General features: G+C 40.9%; 1 protein-coding gene across 3 annotated transcripts in view; it reads left to right on the plus strand.

Moving 5' to 3' along the window:
• Positions 1–25,492, plus strand: part of runx3 (RUNX family transcription factor 3) — a 170,111-nt gene that overhangs the window by 99,443 nt on the left and 45,176 nt on the right. For all 3 annotated transcript variants that reach the window (XM_033045166.1, XM_033045164.1, XM_033045165.1), the window contains 3 exons: positions 700–953; positions 2,502–2,658; positions 9,776–9,880. In XM_033045166.1, the coding sequence (XP_032901057.1) occupies positions 700–953; positions 2,502–2,658; positions 9,776–9,880 (516 nt within the window). The remainder of the gene's footprint in view (positions 1–699; positions 954–2,501; positions 2,659–9,775; positions 9,881–25,492) is intronic.

Genomic DNA, 25,492 nt, shown 5'->3' on the forward strand with positions numbered 1-25,492 from the left:
ACCTTTGGGGAGGGGAGGAAAGCAGCAACACTCCTTTCCTTTCTGTATTTTACTTTTGAAACGCTGCACCACCGCCTGGTTTTTTTTGGGGTGTTGTTGTTGCTGCTGTTAAGTTTGCGCGCGTTTGGAGGTGCCCACCAGATCTGTTTGAGGACAGAGTTTGAAGGAGCAGCAGTGATACCGAAAGTGATCGTCGGCTCTCGGGGTTGGCTCAGTGCGTGGACTTAGATGTGAAGAATTGGCGATGTGCTCGCTGCGACTAACATGAGAGGAAATGGTGCTCGGCCGCTTTGAAGTTGAAGAACTCTTGGCTTGAAGGGTTCTCAGACACTGAAGTCAGTCGGCTGTCGAAAGTCGGCACCAAACGCGGATATCCACACACTTCCGAGTGATATGTGAGCAGGAGGGATGGACTATTCAGTATCTCAATAACTAGGAAGGAAGCCAGTTGAGGGTATCGGGACTGCAAGGACATTTCGATTGGCGATCTGTGTGGCCGAAACATAAAAGTTGTTCGTGGGAGTTGAGTTTGTGTGTGTGGTTTTTTTAAGTTTGAGAGAAAAGACTTATTCCAAATTAAGGCCAAGCCCAGGGGTTGTTAAGCCACACAGACACCGTTTGAGGCGGTTGCCTGCCCGCCGTTGTGTGAACTCCTCGTTGCTATCCTCTAACCGGGCGTTGTGATGCGTATTCCCGTAGATCCCAGCACTAGCAGGCGCTTCACTCCTCCCTCCACAACGCTGACGTCCAGCTCGGGGAAGATGAGCGAACCGGTGTCACTGACTCAACCCAACCCGCCAGGTCTGTCACGGATCCGGACCGAGTCCCGCACGGTGGTCGATGTTCTGCAGGACCACGCTGGCGAACTAGTCCGAACTGACAGCCCCAACTTCCTCTGCTCGGTCCTTCCTTCACACTGGAGGTGCAACAAGACACTGCCAGTGGCGTTTAAGGTCAGTATTTTTCAAACGTGTGTGTGTGTTTTTTTGTTTTTTTTACATTTTGGTCAAATTGGGAACGTTTCTGCCGCACTATCTCCACAACCGCAATATTTATAGATAGGTCAGCGTGAGTGTTTGCAGGAATACAATAATGACAATACCATGATCCACAGATGTCACTTAAAACTCTGCAATAGCGCTAGAAGACATAATCAAATAATCATTTATGTGGCATTTCCATCGTTCCTGCTAATAGAGTTTCAATTAACACATGGTCTTGCAGCGAAAATGTGATTTTTAAAAAACATTGCACAACAATATTCTGTAATAAATAGTCACTGATGCAATAGAAACGTTAATAATTTGACAATCCAATAATATATAATTGAACTACACACACAGATAGGTAACACTGGAATATAAAGTGTCTCTGGTCTCTATGGATTGAATATAATTTATACATTGGCACAAGGACGCCACAAACCCTGATGTTTGAGATACTCCTTCAATGTAGAGAAATGTCCCAAAAAGCTTATAGGAGGTTAATCAAAGTTTGACTCCCACATATAAAAGGGGGGAACGTGATGGTGCGGGGTTATGTTCATTCAGTTCCAGCGACGCTGCATAGCCTGAACCGAATGCCCACAATCAATATAAAATTGGCGGGCAGGACGCCCACAGCAGAATTTCAGCATTTTAAAGATTTGTTAGATTCCTTTAGATTGAAACACGCGTTACAAATGACAGGAATATTATGCAAGATTAGTCACCAAGCAGGACGTCCCATTAAGTATTAGATTCAGAAAGCCACTCTGAACGACGTTAAACATCATTCCGAAAGCAATATTCAACGCACGATGCGAGAAAGGTTGAATTTTGTCTGTGAACAATTTATCGTGGGTGCAGCCAGTACAGAAAAAAACACACATTCGAATGTTGCTAACATCTTGAAATAACGAAAAAGAGAAAAAAAACATTGCATCATGTGGCGCCTTTATATTGAGGTTTACTTCAAAACGTTGATGTAGAATTGCCAGATCCATGGTGCAAGCAATTGTCCTTTTTGTATTTTGTTCAATCCGTTAAAATGATGAGAGACAATACAGGAGACAAGTTGTTTAAGCAACGCTTTTTGCAAATCTATTCTGGGCTCTTCACTTATGTCGAAAAATGATCATAATGATGGCCTTCCCGCTAAATTCAATATTAAAATTTCAGGCAATACACTAAAACCATTAATAGTATTCGAGTGGACGGACAAGGAACTCACGTATTTGAATTTGAAATACTTATAACATTTAAAATCACATAATTATGTATAGTCCATAATAAATGACACATAGAGCCGTGGATGCACCTGGCATAACATCGCGCAATTCGCCGCAAATACTGTTAGAATTACATTATCTGCGTTGGTTTGTAATTGGTGTGAATTTAATTTCATTGTAACTGTATGGATGTTGAGTGGGGGGGAAAGTTTCCGATCTGTTGGGGGTGTAGGTTTGAGTGTGGGTCTCCTTCTTTTCGACGTGCTTCAGCCCCAATGATTCGCTTTTGCAGATCGTGGCTCTTGGAGATGTTCCTGATGGAACCATGGTCACTGTAATGGCTGGGAACGATGAGAATTATTCAGCAGAACTCCGCAACGCCTCGGCCGTCATGAAGAACACTGTAGCCCGATTTAACGACCTCAGATTTGTGGGAAGAAGCGGACGAGGTATTTACACCAGCACCACCAAATGCTTTGCGGTTTCTGGGGGTTCGGGGTTACCGTAACCTCTTTTTCCTCAACTCTAGTTCACCGCAATAGGGAATTATATTCAGTTGCTTTTGTTTTCTCATCAATAGCTGGCTATTTTCTTCCTAGTTTAGAAGATTTAAACCCAGGTGGCAATATTTCATAACATCATTTGATTTTAAAACATCTATTCTCTGGTTCGAAGATCTGCCTCGACTGAAGGTTTAGAAAAAATATCTCCTAACCACTAATATTTTAATTCTTCCAATTGTCGTCATTGTTTTAATTTGCTTTCTTGAACAAAACAAAAAAAAACAACTTTGACATTAACACATTCACCGTAGAACTGATTAAAGCATCTCATGTTTTCGTCACCATTGATAACCTTTATAATTTCTCCTATTATATATATATTTTATTAACAAAATATTCACTACAAACCAAAATATCGCATTCGAATTGAAATCGATCGTTATTTGACTGTTTTGTCGATCACTGCGTATTTTCTTGGCGGGTTCAATTGGTCAGAAACAGCGAGTCAGTCGGCCTTTGTTGAGCTTGAGCAGCGCCAGGGCCACTTGCATTTTTCAACTTAAACTCGACCACTTTGCCCACTCCCCCGGCAACGTAGTCAGTCGTCTCCTCTTCACCCTCACCTGGGCTACGCGTTTTCTGTCTGCTGAACTGGCGAAGAAGATGTCCTTCTGCGATCTTGTATCAACATACGTCGCTGAGTCACCCCCCTCGTAATTACAGATAACCCAAAGGTTTAAAGTGCCACGGAAAAGACCAAATTGTAGTGAGGATGTTCAGATGACCATTCAACAACCCGATTTCCGATTTAAACACAGTCTGTTCAATCCGGGACAGTTTAAAAAAAAATGGTTTTATTCAAATATTCTCCATCTCGCTCGATCATCAGTTAAATTAACGGATTGCAACGCGATCTATAAAGTATATCCATATATATATTTATTCAACACAAATATAGAATTTATATATACAACTCACCCTACAAAAATATTACAGAGTTGAACCAATTTCAGTGTGACCCAAAATCAATACACAAAGGCCATTTAAAAAAAAGTATGTTTATCTTTAACGATTATCAGACAATACAACAAATTGTTGATTTAAAAAAATAACGTTTCCATTTCTTTTGTTCCCCTTGTTAATCTTTACACTTAAAACAGCCAAACACGTCCAATCACACTTACATATTTGCAGGGCCTCAAGCAGTATCTTTTAACTAATTCACACCGGCACCGCTGGTGCAGAGATACACATGATATGTCGGTCAGACATTACGGATTTACTGCCCTTAACGCGCAAAAACGTTAAAAAAAATATGCCTTTAATTGGCTTGACCCTGTTGCCATGCGTATGCATGTGAGGCGATGATTTTCAGCATAAAGCATGTACAAATGCAAGAAGAATTAAGGTTGTTAACAGAAGAAACTTGGCATTGAACTAGAGTCGTAAATATAGTTCAGAAAGTAATTAAGCAGGAAAAGCAATATTTTATTAACTGCAAACCACGTTGTCTGGAGAGGTTAGGAACAATGTGCAACCAATAGTCTTTCATTCTTGCTGGTGAAGATGTTTTTATCATACAGTTCTCTGGCAAAAACTGAAGCTGACCTTGCATGTTGCTTTTTAATTACCAGTAATACTTGACAATATTCCTGCTGCACTTCTGCCGTTCATCAGCGTCATTCAAAGAATCACTTTGAAATGTGACCATCGTTTTATTTTCCCATTCACATAATGAGAAACACCTGGTTAAAACTTTGTTTTTTTAATAATCGGGGTTTTCATTTTTAACAATTATATTTTAATTCTGGGAACAATTATAGAAAAAGGCAATTAAAAAATAAATTCATTGCATAATATTCTAAATATGAAAAAAATAAGACTATCATTGATCATTAACATTTCTTTAAATTTTCCTGACAAAATATGAAAAGATAATTTTAACAACCTTCCCATCTGCAAGAGATGGCATGACATAAAACCATGAAGATAATTTTGTTCAAACTATTTGTCACTTTTTGATAAAGGCTGTAATACACCAATGTACGTTAATTGTGGCTGATCACTTTAAACATGTAGTGGAAATAGGGCTTCTTTCACAAAATCTTTAGCCAATTCTGCAAGTCCCACAAATGTGCCCGTAATCTTTTCTTTTAAAAAAAGAACATGATATACCATGGTTTTGCAAACAAGATTTTTTCTAATGAGCTGGTAAGGATCGGCAGGTGTTATTCATCCAATGATTGGGAAACATTATTTTATGCCAAAGGGAATTTTATTTATTTATTTAATTGCCTGTTTGAACAAAATGGGAAACAACTATTAGCTTGGCTTAAAAAGAGCCTTCAGGGAAGACCGTATTATAAACTCATAATCTGCAATTGCTTATCATAAAATTATATACACTAGCAAAGTTTAAATGGATCTGTATATTTTCATCAATTAAAATTATATGTAACGACTCTTAATTTCTTGGCTTGAGAGTAGGTTTCATTTTGCAAAGTTCAAATTGATTAAACAAGGCTTGCAGATGGAAAACAAAATGAAATATTTGTGCTCTGTTCAGCTCTGACAATGAAAAAGTCTTGCATTTCTTGAAGTTCCGGTTTCTTTTACATTAAATTCTAAATGAAGATGATTTTACACATTATATAAACAATTAAAAATTGCACTCATTTAAAATTAGACTCAATGCCTAACAAATTCCACCCACCCAGTATTTTGGCACTGTGGTAAATTTTGGCAGTGTCATTTCTTAGCTCAAGGCTCTGATATTCTTTTATTACTTTAATAAGGCACTGTTTACAGAGGCCTTACCAGGAGGATCATCCTTTTAGAATACATCTATCTCCAGTTTACACAACACTCCAAGTACCACTACAATCTGCTACATTAGCATACACTTTATAGTGATACCTGAAACTTTACAATCATGACAATGAACAAATGCCTTTGTGGAACCTATCCTATTTTTTTTAGGTAATAACAAAACTCCTCCAAAATGTTTTTTTAATGAATCTTGAGATAATTACTTGCACGCTTTAATGAATCATGTTATGTGGGTTTAGGCTGATGATTATATGTGACATATAATGCACTGTAACAAAAATAAAAGCCAACTCTTACTGAATGTTACCCCCATTTACCACAAGTTAACACAAGCATAGTTGCACAGTTGAGTTCAATACAAGTAAATAAATGGACGAGTGATTATTTCTAGCTGTAACATTGAAAATGGCAACAGATATATATTATTCTATGAAATCTGCTATTTAACCAAATTTGAACCACATCACAGGGCAGGATTGAGTACTGTGTCACCAACAATAGAATTAAATGCCCACATGAAAATTTAAATTTGACTATTTTAAGAAATGGTTTCTTTAAACATGAAAATGCAAAACACCCATATTTTACTTATTTTTCACTTGCTACCTGGTGTGCCTATAAAACTTCTATTTGTCTAAAGTAGCATATGGTGTGATGCAAAGCATGAGAAAGGACATCTGAATATGGTTAAACAGGAGGCAAGCTGGGCTATTGAAAAGCTGTAATATGGCCTCACACACTACCGATTACACAAGTGACTACTCATACTCAAATGCGATTTTAAAAAATGTATTTAGGAATAGGAGTATGAATATTTTACTATCACACGTGACTAGGCACAGTGAAATTATTTGCTTGCATACACAATGTATACATATTTTATATTACCAGCATGAAATTTTACTGAATCAGTATTAAGTTAACTTTGTCCCATTATTTGGTTACTACTTACTGTTCTCACCTGCAGTGACAGCTCAGTGATGAGTCTTTCCAGCATATTGATTATTTAAATTCCAATGTCTATTCTTTTGTCATTACGCCTTTAACCCTGTCGGCTTTGTTATAAAAGCTGGGTGAGATTGAGGTCTGTCTCCTCACCCTCATAATACCCTGTTTGGAAAAGTTTGCCTGCTTTTCTCTTGCTTTGTATCCCAGGGGTTTATGGTATAATGCCATCTTATTCTCCTAACCTATTTGTCAGCTCTCAAAGATCTGCAAAATCTGATCTATAATAATGCAGAATCTTTGATTAATTATTCCCCCAATTGATAATTCCATTCATATTTTTTGGAGTCAATGTTCAGTAATGATAAGGTAGAGAGTTAAATAAAAGGAATAGTATTCAAAATATTAATGCGTTTGCAGTGTAATCTTAAGTCGTAAGAATATTTAGATTATTCTTTGAGCAAAAATAGTCCACACTCAAAGATCTTCGAACGATATTGTTGATTAAATGTGTACCCCTATAGAAAACTTGTAGAATGCACATCCATCTGTAGTGTATTATACTGCCCTGTTACATTGGTATGAAATCTTTCAAAGATTTTCTTATGAGGTGAGAATGTCACAGGAAAGGTCAGAATATATAGGCAACCCTAATTCCCCTTGAGAAGGTGATGGTGAGCCACCGTGAACCTCTACATTCATCCGGTGAAGGTACACTCTCAGACCTATTGGGTAGGGAATGGTAGGATTTTGACCCAGTGAGGATGACAGGTAAGATATATGGGAAAACAAGGAATTACTTCAGGACACCCCTGATCTACAATTAGTTTGATACGTAAGATGTTTCAAGCCACAATATAAACTACTTTATGAGTAGGAAGGAACTGCAGGTGCTGGTTTACACTGAAGATAGAAACAAAATGCTGAAGTAACTCAGCGGGTCAAGCAGCATCTCTGGAGAAAAGGAATAGGCGACGTTTCAGGTCTGAAGAAAGGTCTTGTCACTATTCTCTTTCTCCAAAGATGCTGCCTGCCCCACTGAGTTACTCCATCATTTTGTGTCTATCTTTAAACCTGGATGCAACAAAATTTCCTCAAACTCAACAGCGATAAGACAGAATTCCTCCTCATAGGCTCCAAAGCCACACTCAGCAAAATCAATAACCCCACTCTCACCATCGACGGCACCACTGTCTCCCCATCTCCCCAGGCCCGCAACCTTGGCGTGATCTTTGATTCCACCCTCTCCCTTGAGCCTCACATCCGCCATGTCATTAAAACCTCCTTCTTTCATCTCCGCAACATCACCAAACTCAGACCCTCTCTCACACCGCCCGCTGCTGAAAGACTCATCCATGCCTTCATCTCCTCCCGACTGGACTATTGCAACTCACTTCTCCTTGGCATCAGCTCCACCTACATCAACCGACTCCAACTGGTCCAGAACGCAGCCGCCCGACTCATCACCCACACCAAATCCTGGCATCACATCACTCCAGTCCTCAAAAAACTTCACTGGCTTCCCATCTCCCACCGGATCACCTACAAAATCCTGGTCCTCACCTACAAAGCCCTCCACCATCTGGCCCCCCCATATCTCACTGACCTCCTCTCCCCCTACCAACCCTCACGGTCCCTCAGATCCACATCTGCCGGTCTCCTCTCCATCCACAAGTCCAACCTCCGCAGTTTTGGGGACAGCGCCTTCTCCAGGGCAGCTCCCAGGCTCTGGAACTCCCTCCCCCAACTGATCCGCTATTCCGTGTCCCTCAGCATCTTCCAGTCCCGCCTCAAGACCCATCTCTTCACCTCTGCCTATCCTTAGCCCCACGTCCCCCTCCCTTTTCATCTGTGCATTAATTGCCTCATACTATGTTTTGTATTGAATTCTGTCTTTACTTTGTGTACTAGTCATGTCTCTACTATTTATTTCATTCCCCTTACATGTTTTTCCTCTACATGCTCAATTTTTGTAAGGTGTCCTTGAGACTCTTGAAAGGTGCCCATAAATAAAATGTATTATTATTATTATTATTACTTTTATGAGTCTGACTAGAAGATTTACATTTGTTCCTCTGGTTGCTGGGGACTTCCAGTCATCGATCTTACCTGGGTAATGTAATTAATTCTTATCGCTGGTTTAGATTTAGGTTTATGTTCATTATCGTCACATATACCGAGGTACAGTGAAAAGCTTTGTTTTGCATGCTATCCTAACATATCAGACAACATGCTACATAAATACAATCCAGTGAAACTGAAGTACATTATTAGACCAAAGGGAAAGATACACAGTGCAGAATATAGCTGTCAGCATTGTAGCACAACAAAATGTGCAGGAAGGAACTGCAGATGCTGGTTTACATGGCAGATAAACACAAAATGCTAGGGTAACTCAGTGGGTCAGACAGCATCTCTGGAGTAAAGGAATATGTGATGTTTTGGCTCGAAACCCTTCAAAGGGTAATCTACCCCTTTTCTCCAGAGATGCTGCCTGACCCGTTGAGTTACTCCAGCATTTTGTGTCTATCTTCATTGTAGTGCAACAGTTCCAGAGACAATGTCCACAATGAGGTAGACATTGTACCCCAGCTTATCGAAGAACTGTTCAGAATCCTTATAAGGCCTAGTCCTTCTTTGGACACCCCCGCTAGTGGAAGCACACATTGAGCTAACGTGGCTCTGTTTGCATCTGTCCTCCCAGTAACAGATTGTGGAGTGGTAGTGATGGCAGGCAAGGGACCAGAGCTCATGTAGCTTCCACCTTATTGATGGGGCAAGAACAACATAGCGGAGAACATGTATTTGATAAAAGTATGCTTCGTAATTAATCATTTTGTCCAAAACAAAAATTGAACTGATACAGTTAGTCAGGACACCAGCTAGGACACTGGGGATGCTTTGGAATAAAAGGCTCCAGAGGTCTATTGCTGATGCCAAGGGAGGAGTTTCGGAAGCAGCTGCTATAAGACAATTTCAATACTCCTTAACTCAGTGGAGGTATTCCCAGAGAGATAAACCCTGGAGCGCATGCAATCCACCCTTAATGTCGGAGGCTGATAAACACAACAGCAAGGTTTATTTCATAATAAACTCGATTTTTTTTCGCTTAAAAAAAAAACCCAGCAGTACATGGTTAGGTTCTGCAGCATCAAGTAAGTTGTTGCCACTCCTTTCCACCCCCTCCCCACCCCCCCTCCTAGTCCTTTTCCTTCCCAGTCTGCAATGTTTGACAAGTCTGGCAGAAACATGGTAAAATAAACAATATTTTCTATTTCTTCCCTTGTAGGTAAAAGCTTCACACTGACAATCACTGTATTCACCAGCCCTCCTCAAGTTGCCACCTACCACAGAGCCATTAAAGTCACAGTGGACGGACCCAGAGAGCCACGCAGTAAGTCAAAACTCATATTATAAATATCAAACACAGAATACATTCATTCAGCATTAATTATCATCTGAGATTGGTGCTTTAATCAGTGGCAATTACTTCTCATGAATAGGTTTATTCACTGCTTTCAACGTAATTGCGGAGTTGTGCAGTACAGTGATATCGATTAGTATATGCTTGCACTGAAAAGTTAAATACATGGTGAAAAGATATCATGGAGGGTATTCATGTATGATTAACAACCATTCCAAAGCAGTATTAATTGATTGCAGTATTTAACGGTCTGTTCTCCAGAGTAGATGATTCTAAAACTAAAGGGGAAGCTTAAGGTGAGAGGGAAGAGATTTAAGGGCCTGTCCCACTACACAAGTTTACCCAAAAGCTCTCCCAAGTAAAAAAAAAAAATCAAACTGGTGGTAAGTATGTAGAATGTACGTAGCGGGTACGTCGGAGCTCGGGACGTCTCTTAGTGGCTCGTAACGCTAACGGCAGGTCCCTAGGAAACGCGGTAAGCTCGTGAAGTTGTTTGAAAAATGTCCACGAGAGTCCCGAGTACCTACGAGCGGCTATTACCGTAATTCTCCGAGTTCGAATCAGGGGAAACTCCGGAGAACTCTTGAATTACCTTGTACAGTGGGACAGGCCCTTTAAGAGCAATCTTAGGGGGCCACTTTTTCCACTCAGAGCCACCTTAGGGGCAACTTTTTCTGGAACATGCTGCCAGGGGAAGTTAAAGAAATGGATACAATTACAACTTACAAGAGACATTTAGACAGATATATGGAGAGAAAGGGTTTAGAGAGGATAGGAGCAGGCAAATGAGACTAGCCCGAAATACCAGCTTGGTCAGCATGGACAAGTTGGGCTGAAGGGCTTGTTTCCCTGCTGCATAAATCTAACTCATAAATGGCAAACAGGATAACATTGCAACAGATGACGTATTATTCAATAAATTGAAAAAATATTATTTATGAAAGATATGAACCTATAAATATTTAATAGCTAAAGGAGACTTCCATCTGGAAAAACAATACACCAACCAATGTGCTGCGCAATTTGTAGTCTTGGCCATGTTGCTGTGGAGAGATATTAGTGTTAAGTCGTGGCTGAAATCAGAGCATGCGAGACATGGAATGCACCACACCATTAGTATTCACACTCCAAATATTCAGATCCTTTAGCTGAGTAATTTACTTACTATCAATAAGTAATTAGAAACAAATGAAATGGAAGGTTTTATTTTGCCATGCTTATATCTCTGCAAACGATATTTTGCCAGCTTATATCTCTGCAAACGATACTCTTGGAAAAGCCATGCACTATGCTTATACCGTGAGGTCAGGGATTAGAAGTTCATGTGCATTTCAGGCTTGGTTTCTGTTCCAAGGATGGGATAGAAACAGGTTTTAAATCACACTGCAGATATGGTAAACCACAGAAATGTTCCACAGCTTCTGTAAGGATATGAACTGTAGAAACATGTCGTTTGTTTGCTAACTGGGCTGTACGCTTCTTTTTATTGATAGTTCCTAATAATCAAATAAGCAGGAAGGGACTACTTTGAAGTATTATTAGAAACCAAAGGGGGAGTGTAACCTCCCCTGGATGTAGTTTAGTTTAGTTTAGAGATATAGTACGGAAACAGGCCCTTCGGCCCTTCAAGTCCGCACCAACCAACGATCCCTGCACATTAACACTATCCTACATACTAATAATAATAATAATAATGGATGGGATTTATATAGCGCCTTTCTAATACTCAAGGCGCTTTACATCGCATTATTCATTCACTCCTCAGTCACACTCGGTGGTGGTAAGCTACTTCTGTAGCCACAGCTGCCCTGGGGCAGACTGACGGAAGCGTGGCTGCCAATCTGCGCCTACGGCCCCTCCGACCACCACCAATCACTCACACACATTCACACACATTCACACACAGGCAAAGGTGGGTGAAGTGTCTTGCCCAAGGACACAACGACAGTATGCACTCCAAGCGGGATTCGAACCGGCTACTAGGGACAATGTACAATAATACCAAGCCAATTAACTTACAAACCTGTACATCTTTGGCGTGTGGGAGGAAAACAAAGATCTCGGAGAAAACCCACGCAGGTCAAAACTCCGTAGAGACAGCACCCGTAGTTGGGATTGAACCCGGGTCTCTGGCATTGCATGCGCTGTAAGGCAGCAACTCTACCATTCCGCCACCGTGCCACCCATGGAAGAGATAGATCTAGGGGTTTTAGATCACTTTTGAAGTAACATCTTGTTTTGAAGATAACAAATAAATGTGCGACCGTTCCACATTGAGTGATGTGCAACAGAGCTTAGTAGCAAACATTTGGCAATTGTGACATTTTATGTTGTCAGCTATGCACAGGCAAAATTTTTAATCAAATTATAATAAGTAAAATAAAACGCCAAAGAAATGTGCATGGTCCAAACTTTGGCTGCATCGATCGCTCATGAGAGAAACTTGTAAAGAATGAGAAAAATGTTCCATTCATAATTTTAAAAAATCAAACCTGAACATATTGTATCCGTGTGAAGAATGGTCCCGACCTGAAATGTCGCCCATCCTTTTCCTCCAGAGATGTTGCCTGACCCGCTGAGTTACACCAGCATTCTGTGTCTATCTTCTGAACAAAAAATAAGTTGGCAAGGAATAGGATGAAAGCTTAGGAAATGTACATCCCCGTATCAACAGAGAGGAGGTTCTGAAGAAGATTGGTCTTTGTGAGTCCTACCATCATGTGAGATTTACGAAGAGGTTTGTTTTACTGTGTTAAACAATGATAGGAGCTGGCAACCACTGATGGGAATTTATCTTTAGTTTATTCCCTTCACTTGTGATGGCAGTGCATAACCTGGAATGTTCACTGCAGGTTCACTCACTGAGATGTGAAGCCTTGACTAAAGGCATCTGATTTAACCCAAGTGAGTTATTGCTTGGCAGGCCAAGGAAAATAGCACTCAATCCCCGAAGAATTGAAATTTCCTCTGTTCTATTGTGGAATGTTAGAGAAATACTGAGCGATTTGTTAGGTTGTGCAGGCAGAACAATGCTTTTCCACATATGATCCTACATAAATGACATTGTAACTATTGGGCAGGTGTTCATTCCTGTCTAATTGCCACAGAAGATCAACTCTGCAATTAGCATTAATTATTTAACCCAGGGTTCCCTATGAATGGGTATATTCAAATAGCAAGATCCCCTCTGCGTGACTTAAGTTCCAGCCATGGAAAGGGAACATGAGAAAACTATCAGACCGTCAGATGTGTATTCGGTGTCCAATGTGAGATTAGTAAGTTTCATGCTAGGCCAGGCTACAACTGTGAACAGTACTTTTTAATGATCACCAGATTTAAAAAATATATCATTGCTTTATAAGATGAAAGGGCATTTGGGCAGTAGGGAGCTATAGGATGTGTTTGAGTCAGTGTTATGAAATAATATTCAATATTAAACATTAAATCACGCAGAACCTGACCCTTCCGCCCAACTCAACCCAAAGTCAACACCAACCAAGGTGCCTTCCTGAGTGCCCCACGTTAGCCCTATCCATGTAAGCCTTTCCTATCCATGTACCTGGCCAAATGTTTTTTTAAATATCGTAATTGTACATCTCCACCGCTTTGTTTGGCAGCTCGTTACAAAGACCCATGATCCTCTTTGTCGAAAGAATTGCCCATCAGGCTTCCTTTAAATATTTCTATCTCTATAGAAGGCCATAGGCTTCTACTAGACTACTATAGTGGGAGCCAATGGGTCTCTACTTTATACCCTCTAGTCCAATTTTGGATTCCCCACCGCTGGGAAAAAGACTGTGACTGTCCACCTTATCTAGGTCTCTGAAGAAACAAGGAGCTGCAGATGCCGGTTTGCACAAAAGGACACAAAGTGCTGGAGTAAATCAGCGGGTCAGGCAGCATCTCTGGAAAACGTAGATAGGTGACGTTTCTTCAGAATGACCTGAAACGTCATCTCTATGTTCTCCAGAGAAGCTGCCAGACCTGCTGAGTTACTCCGACACTTTGTGTCCTTTTATCTATGTTTTTCATGATTTTAGAAACCTCTCAGGCCCCTTTGCTCCATGGAAAACAGTCCCAGACTAATGAGTCTCCTTATAACTCAGGCCCTTCTGATCCAGCAACATCCTTCTGAATCTTTTCTTGCTTCATACAACAACCCGAAACAAGGCAGAAATACTCTTTAATTTTCCATTATAAACGCATTAACTCTTAATCTGATGTTTCAGAGCACATTAATTATAGATTTTGATAAAGTGCAGTTATTATGTCAAACGGTCTGTCTATTTACTTTTAATTGCGAAACCTCAGGTGAAGGTCCAAGGCTTATAGCTCAGACATCAAAGAGTAGGGAAGAAGTATTGATTCAGTGACACTAAGATTGTGTTTTAAATGCCTGCAGATTGTTAATGTGAGGAATGATGAAGAAGGTAAGACATTTTGCACTTGTGGCTTTAAGATTTGAGTCAAATAGAGACTGTTGAATCCAGTCTAGGCAGATATCGTTAGGCTACCTGGGACTAGGAATGCTCCAAAAAATACTGAGGACAGTCCCGGCTACAGTTGCTACACCATCTTGCCCATGGCCTGTTGCAGGGCCACCACTGACCTTTAGGCGATTTCAGTAGGGAGACTGAAGCCCTATTAACATCATGCCAGCATTGCTAGTGCAGGGTGCTCCTAAAGGTGTGTGTTTCATTTCGTTTAGTTTAGTTTAGTTTAGCGATACGCCACGGAAACAGGCATTTCGGCCCACCAAGTCCGCGCCGACACTCTCCTACACACACTAGGGTCAATTAACCTACAAACCTGCACGCCTTTGGTTTGTGAAGGAAACTGGAGCACCCTAGAAAACCCACGCATGTCACGGAGAGAACGTACAAACTCCGTACAGACAGCACCCGTAGTCAGGATCGAACCCAAGTCTCAGGCACTGTAAGCCAGTAGCTCTACCGCTGCGCCACCATGCCGCGCTGCATGTCATGCAGGTCTAACACAGTTTCATCTGGCGTTCTGCAAAGTTGCAGGAACTGAGCAGGTAAGATGCTTGGTTGTTGTGTCGGATCTACAGGAGAAGTAATGTGAGCTTTCCTGGCAGCTCCAAAGGCTCTACTTCAATTTTTCACCTGCAACCAATCCGTTTTAATTTCATTAAGACCCGAGCATCCGAAAACACATGGAGCAAAGATCTCAGCCCAGATTTCAAGACCTAGAGTATAGATGGGAAGGGGTGGTGGGGGGGGTGCATTGGAATCTACATGTGGTCCAGATGGACTCCTGTGTTTTAATGCTCCATACCATTTCTCCTCCCACTAAACACATTTAAAGTTATTTAGAAAACTGTATTTAAGATAAGGGATTGGAAGGAAAAAATAACTACAGCAGTAGCAGTAAAATGGAAAAAAATAAATGTAATATAAATCCAAATCTAAATACCCTTTCTTTCACACCTTTTAGAACTCATGATTAAATGGCAAGACCTAAGCACAACGTCCCCGCACGCAGAGTTGTACAGAAACACGTCTCGTTAAACACACAGAACAATGCAGTAGAGAAGGCCCTTCGGCCCACAATATCCATGCTGAACATGATGCCAGATTAAACTAATCTCTTTGAGCTGCATGTGATCCATATCCCTCCATTCCCTGCACAGACATGTGCCTATCTAAAATCCACTTAAATGCCTATCACTATGATATCTGCATCCACCATCACCCCTGGCAGCACTTTCCAGGCACCGGCCACTCTGTGTAAAAATCATGTCTTGCACATCTCTTTTAAACTTTGCCCCTCTCATCTTAAAGCTATGCCCTTTAGTCTTTGACATTTCCATCCTGGGAGAAAGGCTCTGACTGTCAACCTTATCTAAGTCACTCATAAATTTATATACTTCATTCAGGTCTCCAATGCTCCAAAGAAAACTGTACAGGTTTGGCCAACTTGTCTTCATAGCTAATACCCTGTAACTGAAGCAGCATTCTGGTAAACCTCTTCTGCACCCTCTCCAAAGCCTCCACATCTTTCCTGTAATGGGGTGTCCAGAACTGTATAGTCTTCTCCAACTGTGGCCTAACTAAAATCTTCTAAAGCTGTAACGTTACTTCCTGCCTCTTATACTCAATGCCCTGACTGATGAAGGCAAGTGTTGTGTACGCCTTCTCTACCACTCTATCTAGTTGTGTTCCCACTTTCAAGGAGCTATACACTTAGATGCCAAGATCCCTCTGTGCATCAATGCTGTTAAGGGTCTTGCCATTAACTGTGTACTTTCCCCTTATTGTTGACCTCCCAAAGTGCAACATCTAACAATTGCTCGGGTGAAACTCCATCTGCCATTTCGCTACCTATTTCTGTAGCAGATCTTTCTCCTGTTGTACACTTTGGCAGTCTTTAACAGCCCTCCTCACTCCACCAATGTTGACAGCACTTGCAAACTCACTAACCAACCCATCAACATTGACAAACAATAGAGATTCCAGCACAGATCCCGGCAGAAGTCCACTGTTCATAGACCTCCTGCTAGAATAACGTCCTTCGTCAAACACGGCATGATGGCAATTATGGAGTCTGTCCTTCAATGAATCGTTACTCATCTTTTAATCCTGATTGTGAATCTCAACTGCATTTGTGCTCACCTGCCATCACATCTATGTACTTCCACATTTGGCTGTTAACTTCCACCCACTGGCTCATCACAAATGCACAGCAGACATTAAACAAAGCTGAGACTGATCAAAAGATAATCAGAAAACAGTGTACAATGAAAGAAAGCTTGTAGTTTGCCTCTTTCCGGTGATGTATTTCTCTGATAGTATTCAGTGGGGAATTCCAGGAGCATGCCACGGCAATGGTGGAGGTACAGGATTATTTGTCCAGCTCACCACACTGAGTGTTATTTGTCTGAGTGGTTTAGTTACATGCTGACAGCTCACTGAGGTACCATTGGAGCAGTCGAAATCTTCTGGACAACTCTGATCCAAGCAGAAGGTGTCTTGTCTAACTGGCTGTCAGGGTTTAAGAGAACAGATCAATTACTTGCAATTGATTGAGTTAAGCATTTAATTCCCAGTTCATATGTTTAAAGGTAGACATTATGACAAATAAGTATGGATCAGAAGTAATCAGTATTTTTAGAGGTATATTAAAGGGAAGTAAATTATTAATGGCTATAATGTCTTTCCTTCTTTATCTGAACAAATGGAGATATACTGTTCTTAAAAATGAATGCTACAGATTTAAAAATAAATTGTTTATTAGAAATGTTGATTTAAAAAAAGGTTCACAAAACCAAAGGAGCACACTATATATATATATATATATATATAAGGAGGAACTGCAGATGCTGGAAAATCGAAGGTAGACAAAAATGCTGGAGAAACTCAGCGGGTGCGGCAGCATCTATGGAGCGAAGGAAATAGGCAAAGTTTCGGGCCGAAACCCTTCTTCAGACTGAAGGAGGGTTTCAGCTCGAAACGTTGCCTATTTCCTTCGCTCCATAGATGCTGCCGCACCTGCTGTGTTTCTTCAGCACTCTATATATAGTTGTCTTTGTGTACTACCTTGTTGAAGTGAGACTGTATTAAATAAGGCCCACTGATTTGAGATGAATTTATGAGATGGATAAAATGCATTAGCTCTCTGCCTATGTGCATGGTCATTGTAAGTTAATTTAAAAAATGTTATGATTTCAAATATCCAAATTGATAATGCCAACTGCTTTCACTGTTGTGGTATTTACATAGCTCACCAGACTTACATCGCTCCATCTTTTGGTAACTTTGATGTTCATTTCTCTTTGCTACAATCATTTATATCCATTTTACATTTGTGGACTTGCTCCAGCAAATTTAGAAGCAAGCTACTCAAGGGGAGTCAAGAAATTATTAACAGAAGGAGAACAGATGGAAAATCATTCTTTAGTTGACAGGATAGGTTTTTATTTTATCTTTGCTAAGGCTGAATAATTCATTTCAGAAATATTCCCAATAAAGGTCGGCACGGTGGCGCAGTGGTAGCGTTGCTGCCTTACAGCGCCAGAGACCCGTGTTCGATCCTGACTACGGGTGCTCTGTACGGAGTTTGTACGTTCTCCCCGTGAACTGCGTGGGTTTTCTCTGGGATCTCAAGTTTCCTCCCTCACTCCAAAGGCATACAGGTTTCTAAGTTAATTGACATTGTAAATTTACAAAGTGTCCCTCTTGTGTGTAAGATACTGTTAATGTGCGGAGGTCGCTGGTTGGCACAGACTCAGTGAGCCGAAGGGCCGGTTTCTGATTGGTATCTCTATACTGAACTAAACTGAATTTGTTGCAAATCCTGGTATTGGTATCTTCTTTATATTGTTCATTTGTTGAGTGCTTACCTTGAAATAATGCTGCTATCAGAATGCCTCTTGGTAAGAGAGTGTTCCAAAGGCTGATTTTGCAGCAAAATAATAATGTGAAAATAGTATGCAGTAGTCAACGTTAATATTTAAATGAAAGACAAATTATTCCCCATGAAACAAACCAGAAAATGAATGTGCAAGTCTCATATTTATTCACGTGCTCTTGCATTCAGTTAACTAGACAATTGGATGGGTTTTCAATTAGTGGAAGACAAGAAGTTTACAGACTTGTGTGATGAGAACTATGAACTGATGGTATTATCCTTAATTGAAGTCAACAGAAGTTTGGGTTAACAATGACCATCTGAGAGTCAGAAATTGCAACATTGCCTGAGCAGGTTCATATCTTTGCTGCATTGTATAATTTTGTGGATCCATAAAGACCAAACCCTCTTCCATTGATCATGAATTAAAGCTACAAAACGACATGTACTATCTGTGTAGGAAGATTCCTCCTATCCTTCTCTCCAGAGATGCTGCCTGTCCCACTGAGTTACTCCAGCATTTTGATTCTATCTTCAGTGTACACCAGTATCTGCAGTTCCTTCCTACACAAACAAATGCAGGCTGGTTTATACCAATGATGGACACGAGATGCTGGAGCGAATCAAATGGTCGGGCAGCATCTTTGGAGAGAGGGGATGGGTGACTTTTAGGATCTGAAGAAGGGTCCAGACCACAAACATCACCCATTCCTTCTCTCCACAGATACTGTAAGTCCCACTGAGTTACTCCAGCATTGTGTGTCTATCTTGCATGTACTATCTACTGCACAGACCTGAAAACTGATACAACTCTGCCTTTTCAAAACATGGCTGCGTACTGGCTTAGCTACATTTAGTATAGTTAGGTCACTTATGTTTGGTTTAATTTAGAGATGTAGCAGGATACCAGGCCTTTGGTCCACTGAGTCCACGTTGACCATTGATCACCCGTTCAACAGAACTCACACTAGTTATCTCACTTTTTCATCCACTCCCTACACGATAGGGGCTATTTACAGAGGCCAATTAACCTGCAACCACGTATGCCTTTGGGATGTGGGAGGAAACCAGAGCACTGGGAAGAAGCCCACGCAAATAGCACCCAAGGTCAACGCTAGGGGAGAACATGTAAAATCCACGCAAATAGCACCCAAGGTCAGGATCGAACCCAGGTCTCTGGTGCCGTGAGAAACCTTCTGCACCGCTGTAATATGGCGCTGTCCCTATTTAATGCAAAATAATATTTTGCTGGAGTTATAGAAAGCATCTATAAATGTTGGTGATCACAAGTAAGCAGGTGTAGAATGTACACCATTGACGTGACTTATTTCTAGTGTAATTTATGGCAAAACCCCCCACTCCAGTTTTACTAATTATAAGAAGTGGATATTTAAAAGTCGGTCCTGGTATGTGACCGAGCAGAGCGTGAGAATATTTTTGAAAGTTGCCAATCACACCTCGTGGTAAAGTGTTTCCACATAGATAGAAAATAAATGTGACTGTGAATGTGATATATCAGTTAGAAGAGATGATTATCAGCTACGTTTTTCCGTTAAGAAACAGTAGCTGCTAATAAAAAAAAATACTGAAGTACAAAGCAGCAGTGGGAAACTTAACCCTTCGAGTACTGTAGAACCTTTTGCACTGGAAAGGCACTCCAGTAAAGAAACGGATCTGTTAATGGTGTACACCATACAAATGAAACATCATCCATGTGCAAATATAGCTGATTTCAAACTATTATTTTCAGTGTTGTGCAAGAGAAAATATCAATGATCACCCACTGCACACGGTTTGCATACTCAACATGTTGAAATCATTCTTGGAATCTTAGTACACTGTGAGATCACACTATTACAGCATTAAGGAAACTGGATTTCAACCAACATATAAAAATAGCCATTAAAGCAAAATGAAAATGAGCCCTTTGAGGCTGTCATTTCTGCAGCAGCACTTTTATTTAGAAGCTGCTTGAATAGATGGTGATTGGTGGAAGCAAGTACAAATGCAATCTTCTGTGAATGCTGGAAGCACATGCATAGAAACAGCAGATACTGGAGACTTAGGCAAGACGTGGGGAGGGAGAAATGACAATGTTTCCAATGACTAACAAGGTCATCACGGGGAAAAACAGCAACGATTTTTTTTGTCTCTCATCCCAGCAGATACCGCTCGACCTGCTGAGCATTTCCAAATCTTTCTCTTTTTGTTTTAATTTTTGGAGTGTTGAGAGAATGGTCAGAATAGAGAAAACTCAGAGGTGGTTAATCAAAGTGTTTAGGCCGAGAGTTAAAGACTCCGATTTGTGACTTTTCATTAGAACTGTGAAAAGTGTTGAGCTTTAAAACAAAACTGTTTTAAGTTACAGGGAGGTGGAAGGGGGGAGGGGCAGAGAGAACAAAAGGCAAGTTCTATGATAGGTGGCTACTGGGGAGATTGAGTAACACTAGTGGTGATGGTCTTGGTTGTGGAGACTGGTGAATAATGTTGCAGACCTTTACTTTGCTCCTCTTGCTTAAAAATCATTTACTTTTTTTTCTAGGTTCGTCAAAATTTGTTGCATTTTTGCAGTCTTGTCTGTTTTAATTTCCATTTTCCAGTATCCACAATATATTTGGCAGATGATCTAAGAACTGACTAGGACTGAGATCCATAAAATCACCTGGCAGGGGAGTTGGAAAACAAGCAGTACATCCCCAAAACTGTGTGCAGGGGACTCAGCTGATAGCAACAAACATGTTCACACAAAGGACAAGTGGAATCAGGAAATCACTCCTCAAAGACGGTTGAAACTAGGTCAATTGGTTTAGGGTCTTTAGATAGTATTAAGGGCAGATGGAAAGTATGAAAATAGAAATAACACTTGATCAGAATGAAAGGTTCAATAAGCTGAATGGCTAATACTAGGAGCAAATTGTGATTTGTGACTTAACGATGATGAGTTTATTGCTGCACTATGTTTATATACTATTTATGAACAATTACTCTGATACTTAGAAGGGCGGCAAGGTGGCGCAGCGATAGAGTTGCAGCCTTACAGCGCTCAGATTGCCGGTTCAATCCCGACTACGGATGCTGTCTGTACGGAGTTTGTATGTTCTCCCCGTGACCGTGTGGATTTTCTCTGAGATTTTTGGTTTCCTCCCACACTCCAAAGACGTACAGGTTTGTAGGTTAGTTGGCTTGGTATAAATGCAAATTGCCCCATGTGTGTGGAGGAACAATCATGTGCAGGGATCGCTGGTCGGTGCAGACTCGGCGGGCTGAGGGGCCAGTTTCCGCGCTGTATCTCCAAACTAGACGAAAGTCTCTACAGTATTAAAATTATTTGGTGATCAAAGGAAAAGTAGCCAGGACAGGGTCATGAAACCAGAACCACGCAGAATACTCTAATTGCAGCTTTACCAAAGTCCTATACTGACATCATACCTGCTCTGTGAGAGTTGTTTAAACTTCTGATTTGGTTAACAAAAACAGAGTGATGCAGTGTAAATGAGAGTAAAGAAATGCAGATGCTAGTTTACACCGAAGAGAGACTCAAAATGCTAGAGTAACTCAGCGGGACAGGCAGCATCCCTGGAGAGAAGAAATGGGTGATGTTTCGGGCCGAGACCTTCTTCAAATGTTGCATAAACATGGCTTTTGTCATACAGTGCAAGCTTCTCACTTACACATATTGCATATAAAATAAATGTATCATTCATGCAGTTATAAATAATGCATACCTGATCCATTCTCATTATTATGCATTATGCATTATGAATTTTGAGATATTGTTTTGAATTTTATTTTTCAGAATTCATAAATGTCTAAAAATTCAGTTGAATAACTTTTTTTCCTGTTGCAAACATTATTTATTCTGAAATGAATGTCAAACTTAATAATTTCTGGTTTGGAAATTCAGCTGTGCATTTTCAGACATGAGCTAACCTTGCAACATAATATATTCTCCATATTAGAGATACAAGGAATAAGGGGATTTTCTATGTAATGCTTCGAATGGATCTTTGCTGGAAATTTGGGTTAACGTCCTCAGCGTGCCAATTGGCAACTTTGGCAACCTTGCCCCTTCCACTGCATATCTCATCCCTTTTCCTGCCTTGCCACTTCCACTTCCACACCATAAGCACCATCCTTCAACTCCTCCATCCTAGACCTCACAATTCCCAGAGTCCAGGTTTCAAATCTCCTGCAGGCCACCCATGATCTCCACCCACCGTTCTCCAACATACATATCCAAACACAAACATGCATAAACGCACAGTCAAGATGCACATGCATGCATACACATACACACACCAGATGAACATGCGCATATGTGCATGTACATGCATAGGTACACATGCATAAACACTCACTATATCATAAAGCATGCACATGCATATAAACATACACTCATGCATACAGACATGAACATAGACATATGCTGCACAAACATGCATGTGCACACAGAGACCCACACACATGCACAGTCAGCTTGAGCAGGCTTATTTCTGGGAGATGGCACTTTTTTTTGCTCACAAATATACATCACCCAGTCAGTTGCATCGCAGAGACAAATGAAGACTGATTATGGATTTATGAAATTATTCTCAGTGAGGTAGAATACCTAATATTTTTTTCAAAGACTCTAGACAAAAAGTGAATACTGCAAACAGTGTGGATGACCTCTCTGCCTGTACAAGGCCACATAACCTGTCCGTGGGAGCCGCAGCCCACATTGTGTGCTATCATTCACAGGTTAAAATCCAACCCAAATCCGATGGAGAATTGATGATGAGATCTTTTTCGTTTTTTTCAAAATGAAAGTGTGATTCTATGCGGCATCCATTATTCTATTTGACGAAGGGTCTGGGTCCTGAAACATTCACTCACCCTGCTTCTCTTTCCACAGGTGCTGCCAGACCTGCTGGCATTTTCTGTATTTATTTCACAATTCCAGCAATTTTTTTTAAATTTCAATGATTCTATGTCATTGAATAAAATCTCATAAATCCAGAATTCATCTTAACATGTGATATTCTGAACGATATCCAGTGGCGGACTAGGTCTAAAAATATTGGTTGCCAGGAGACAAAGGGGGCCCACCCACAACTACAATGCTATAATTTAACAGGGGCCCACTTGCCATCACATGCTATCACTTCATCAGGGGCCCACTTGCCATCGAGCAAGCTGACACCCTGGCCAGTCCGCCTCTGATGATATCTAAACTCTCATTCTGTTCCACAGCCAGTTTCTGGAATGCTGCCACTCTTTCCCTTTCCTACTTGTGTTCCTATAAAGAGTGAGTGTGTGTGAGAGTGAGTGTGTGAGAGTGAGTGTGTGCGCGAACGATTGTGTGTGTTTATGAGTGTGTGTGTGTGAGAGAGAGAGTGCGTGTGAGTGTGTGTGAGAGCATGTGAGTGTGTGAGTGAGAGAGTATGCATGTGTGTGAGTGTGTGTGTGTGTGAGAGAGCGTGTGTGAGAGAGGGTGTGTGTGTGTGAGAGTGTGTGAGAGAGGGTTTGTGTGTGAGCGTGAGAGATTGTGTGCGGAAGAGTATGAGTGTGAGAGTGCGTAAATGGCTTGCAGATGGAACTTAGATATCTGCTCTTAGATATCTGATCTTTGTTCACATTTGTGAGAGGGAACAAAGACTGGAGGTAGACCAATTCTGTTATCATCTTGATGATGGGGTCAGAATGTGGCCAGCGGTCCTGAAATATATACACCACCATCACTATTTTAAAAATATGTCTGAATATCAGAGACACTTAAATGCAGTGAAGAGAAGCCTTGCATGAGGTAAGGCATCATTCCCCACTGCACCATCCACCAGTAGCTGTGACAATGCCTTAGCATTGCACCACATGTTTTTCCTCTACATGCTCAATTTTTGTAAGGTGTCCTTGAGACTCTTGAAAGTCGCCCATAAATAAAATGTATTATTATTATTATTATTACCATCCCTTCTGCTGCACAACTGTAGGCAGGTGGAGGTTGTTGTCCCAGACAGCAGATCACACTTACAGTGATCCCACCCACCTTTTAGAGAGAGAGAGAGTTTGTTTTGAAATCAGTTAATTGTGTTTAAGCAAGATAGTATAATTTGGGTTGGCTTACTGATGCTGAAAAAGCATTTCTTTGCAAGTAAAATCATTAATACCTGAACATTCTCATTTACGCCAAAGCTGCAAATTTTACTTGCTATTACTCCATCTGCTTGCTCTGTAAGAGGTGCGAGGGAGCAAGTCACATGTGCCTCTGTGGGTTATAAAGTGAAAATGCACTTGGTTAATAAATTAGTCTTCGCAGTGAGAGAAAATTAACCCAGCCCAAAGACATATGGAAAGCACTATATTGCTGGGGTATCAACAGTTCCTCTATCATTGGCTTTGCCAACTTATATGCTTCATTTGAATAGAAACCAAATTAGACACCAGACTATGTTGGTGGTGAATGGAAATAAGGCTAGATGTACAGACGAGGTTCTGATTCAACCGAGCAAACTCCACCCTCAGTTGAATGACATCGGCTGCAACTATATGCCACAGTGGGCATGAACAGATTTTAGTGGTTTCAAAGTATAAAACACAACAAAATGGCTTTGGGGAAACAAAACAAATGAGTAATACCCATTCACATTTAATACTCTGGCCTAGAAATTCAAACGATTAACACTGTTTATCTCTAAGTCATTTTATATCACTCCAGAATTTCTTAGAGTGATTCACTTTGTACCTGGCTAAAGCTATTTCTGTTCCAGTCACACAAGGGATAATGACATTTCCTGTGTGGTGCCCTGTTTCTGAACATTAAAGATGGGATTGGACTGGGAACAACTATCATTAAGTAATTCCAACATCATGCTGAATTAGGACATCTGAGAGTTTGTTCCCTACCATCCACAACTTTTGGTTTTTGGACCCTCAAATCTGCCGCTTGCCGCCCCAACCATGGCGTTGGTTCTGACTCCTGACCAAGAATATGTCAATTTCCTCCATAAAAATATCCATTGACTAGGCCTCCGCAGCCATCAGTCTTCTCCTGTCTAGTCTTTAGCCTTCCCCTCAGCCAACCAGGCAAATGGAGGTAATGGGTGGCAAAGGCGGGGAAACAGTTAGGCCTCTGACTAAGGAAGTGTGAAGGCCCTCAGATCACCATGTGGAGCATCAGCACTGTTGAGAGAGGTGATGAACACCAAAGATCCTATAGTGGAGCAAGATAGACCT

This window comes from Amblyraja radiata, chromosome 27, assembly GCF_010909765.2.
Source record: "Amblyraja radiata isolate CabotCenter1 chromosome 27, sAmbRad1.1.pri, whole genome shotgun sequence".
Classification (NCBI taxonomy): Eukaryota; Metazoa; Chordata; class Chondrichthyes; order Rajiformes; family Rajidae; genus Amblyraja; species Amblyraja radiata.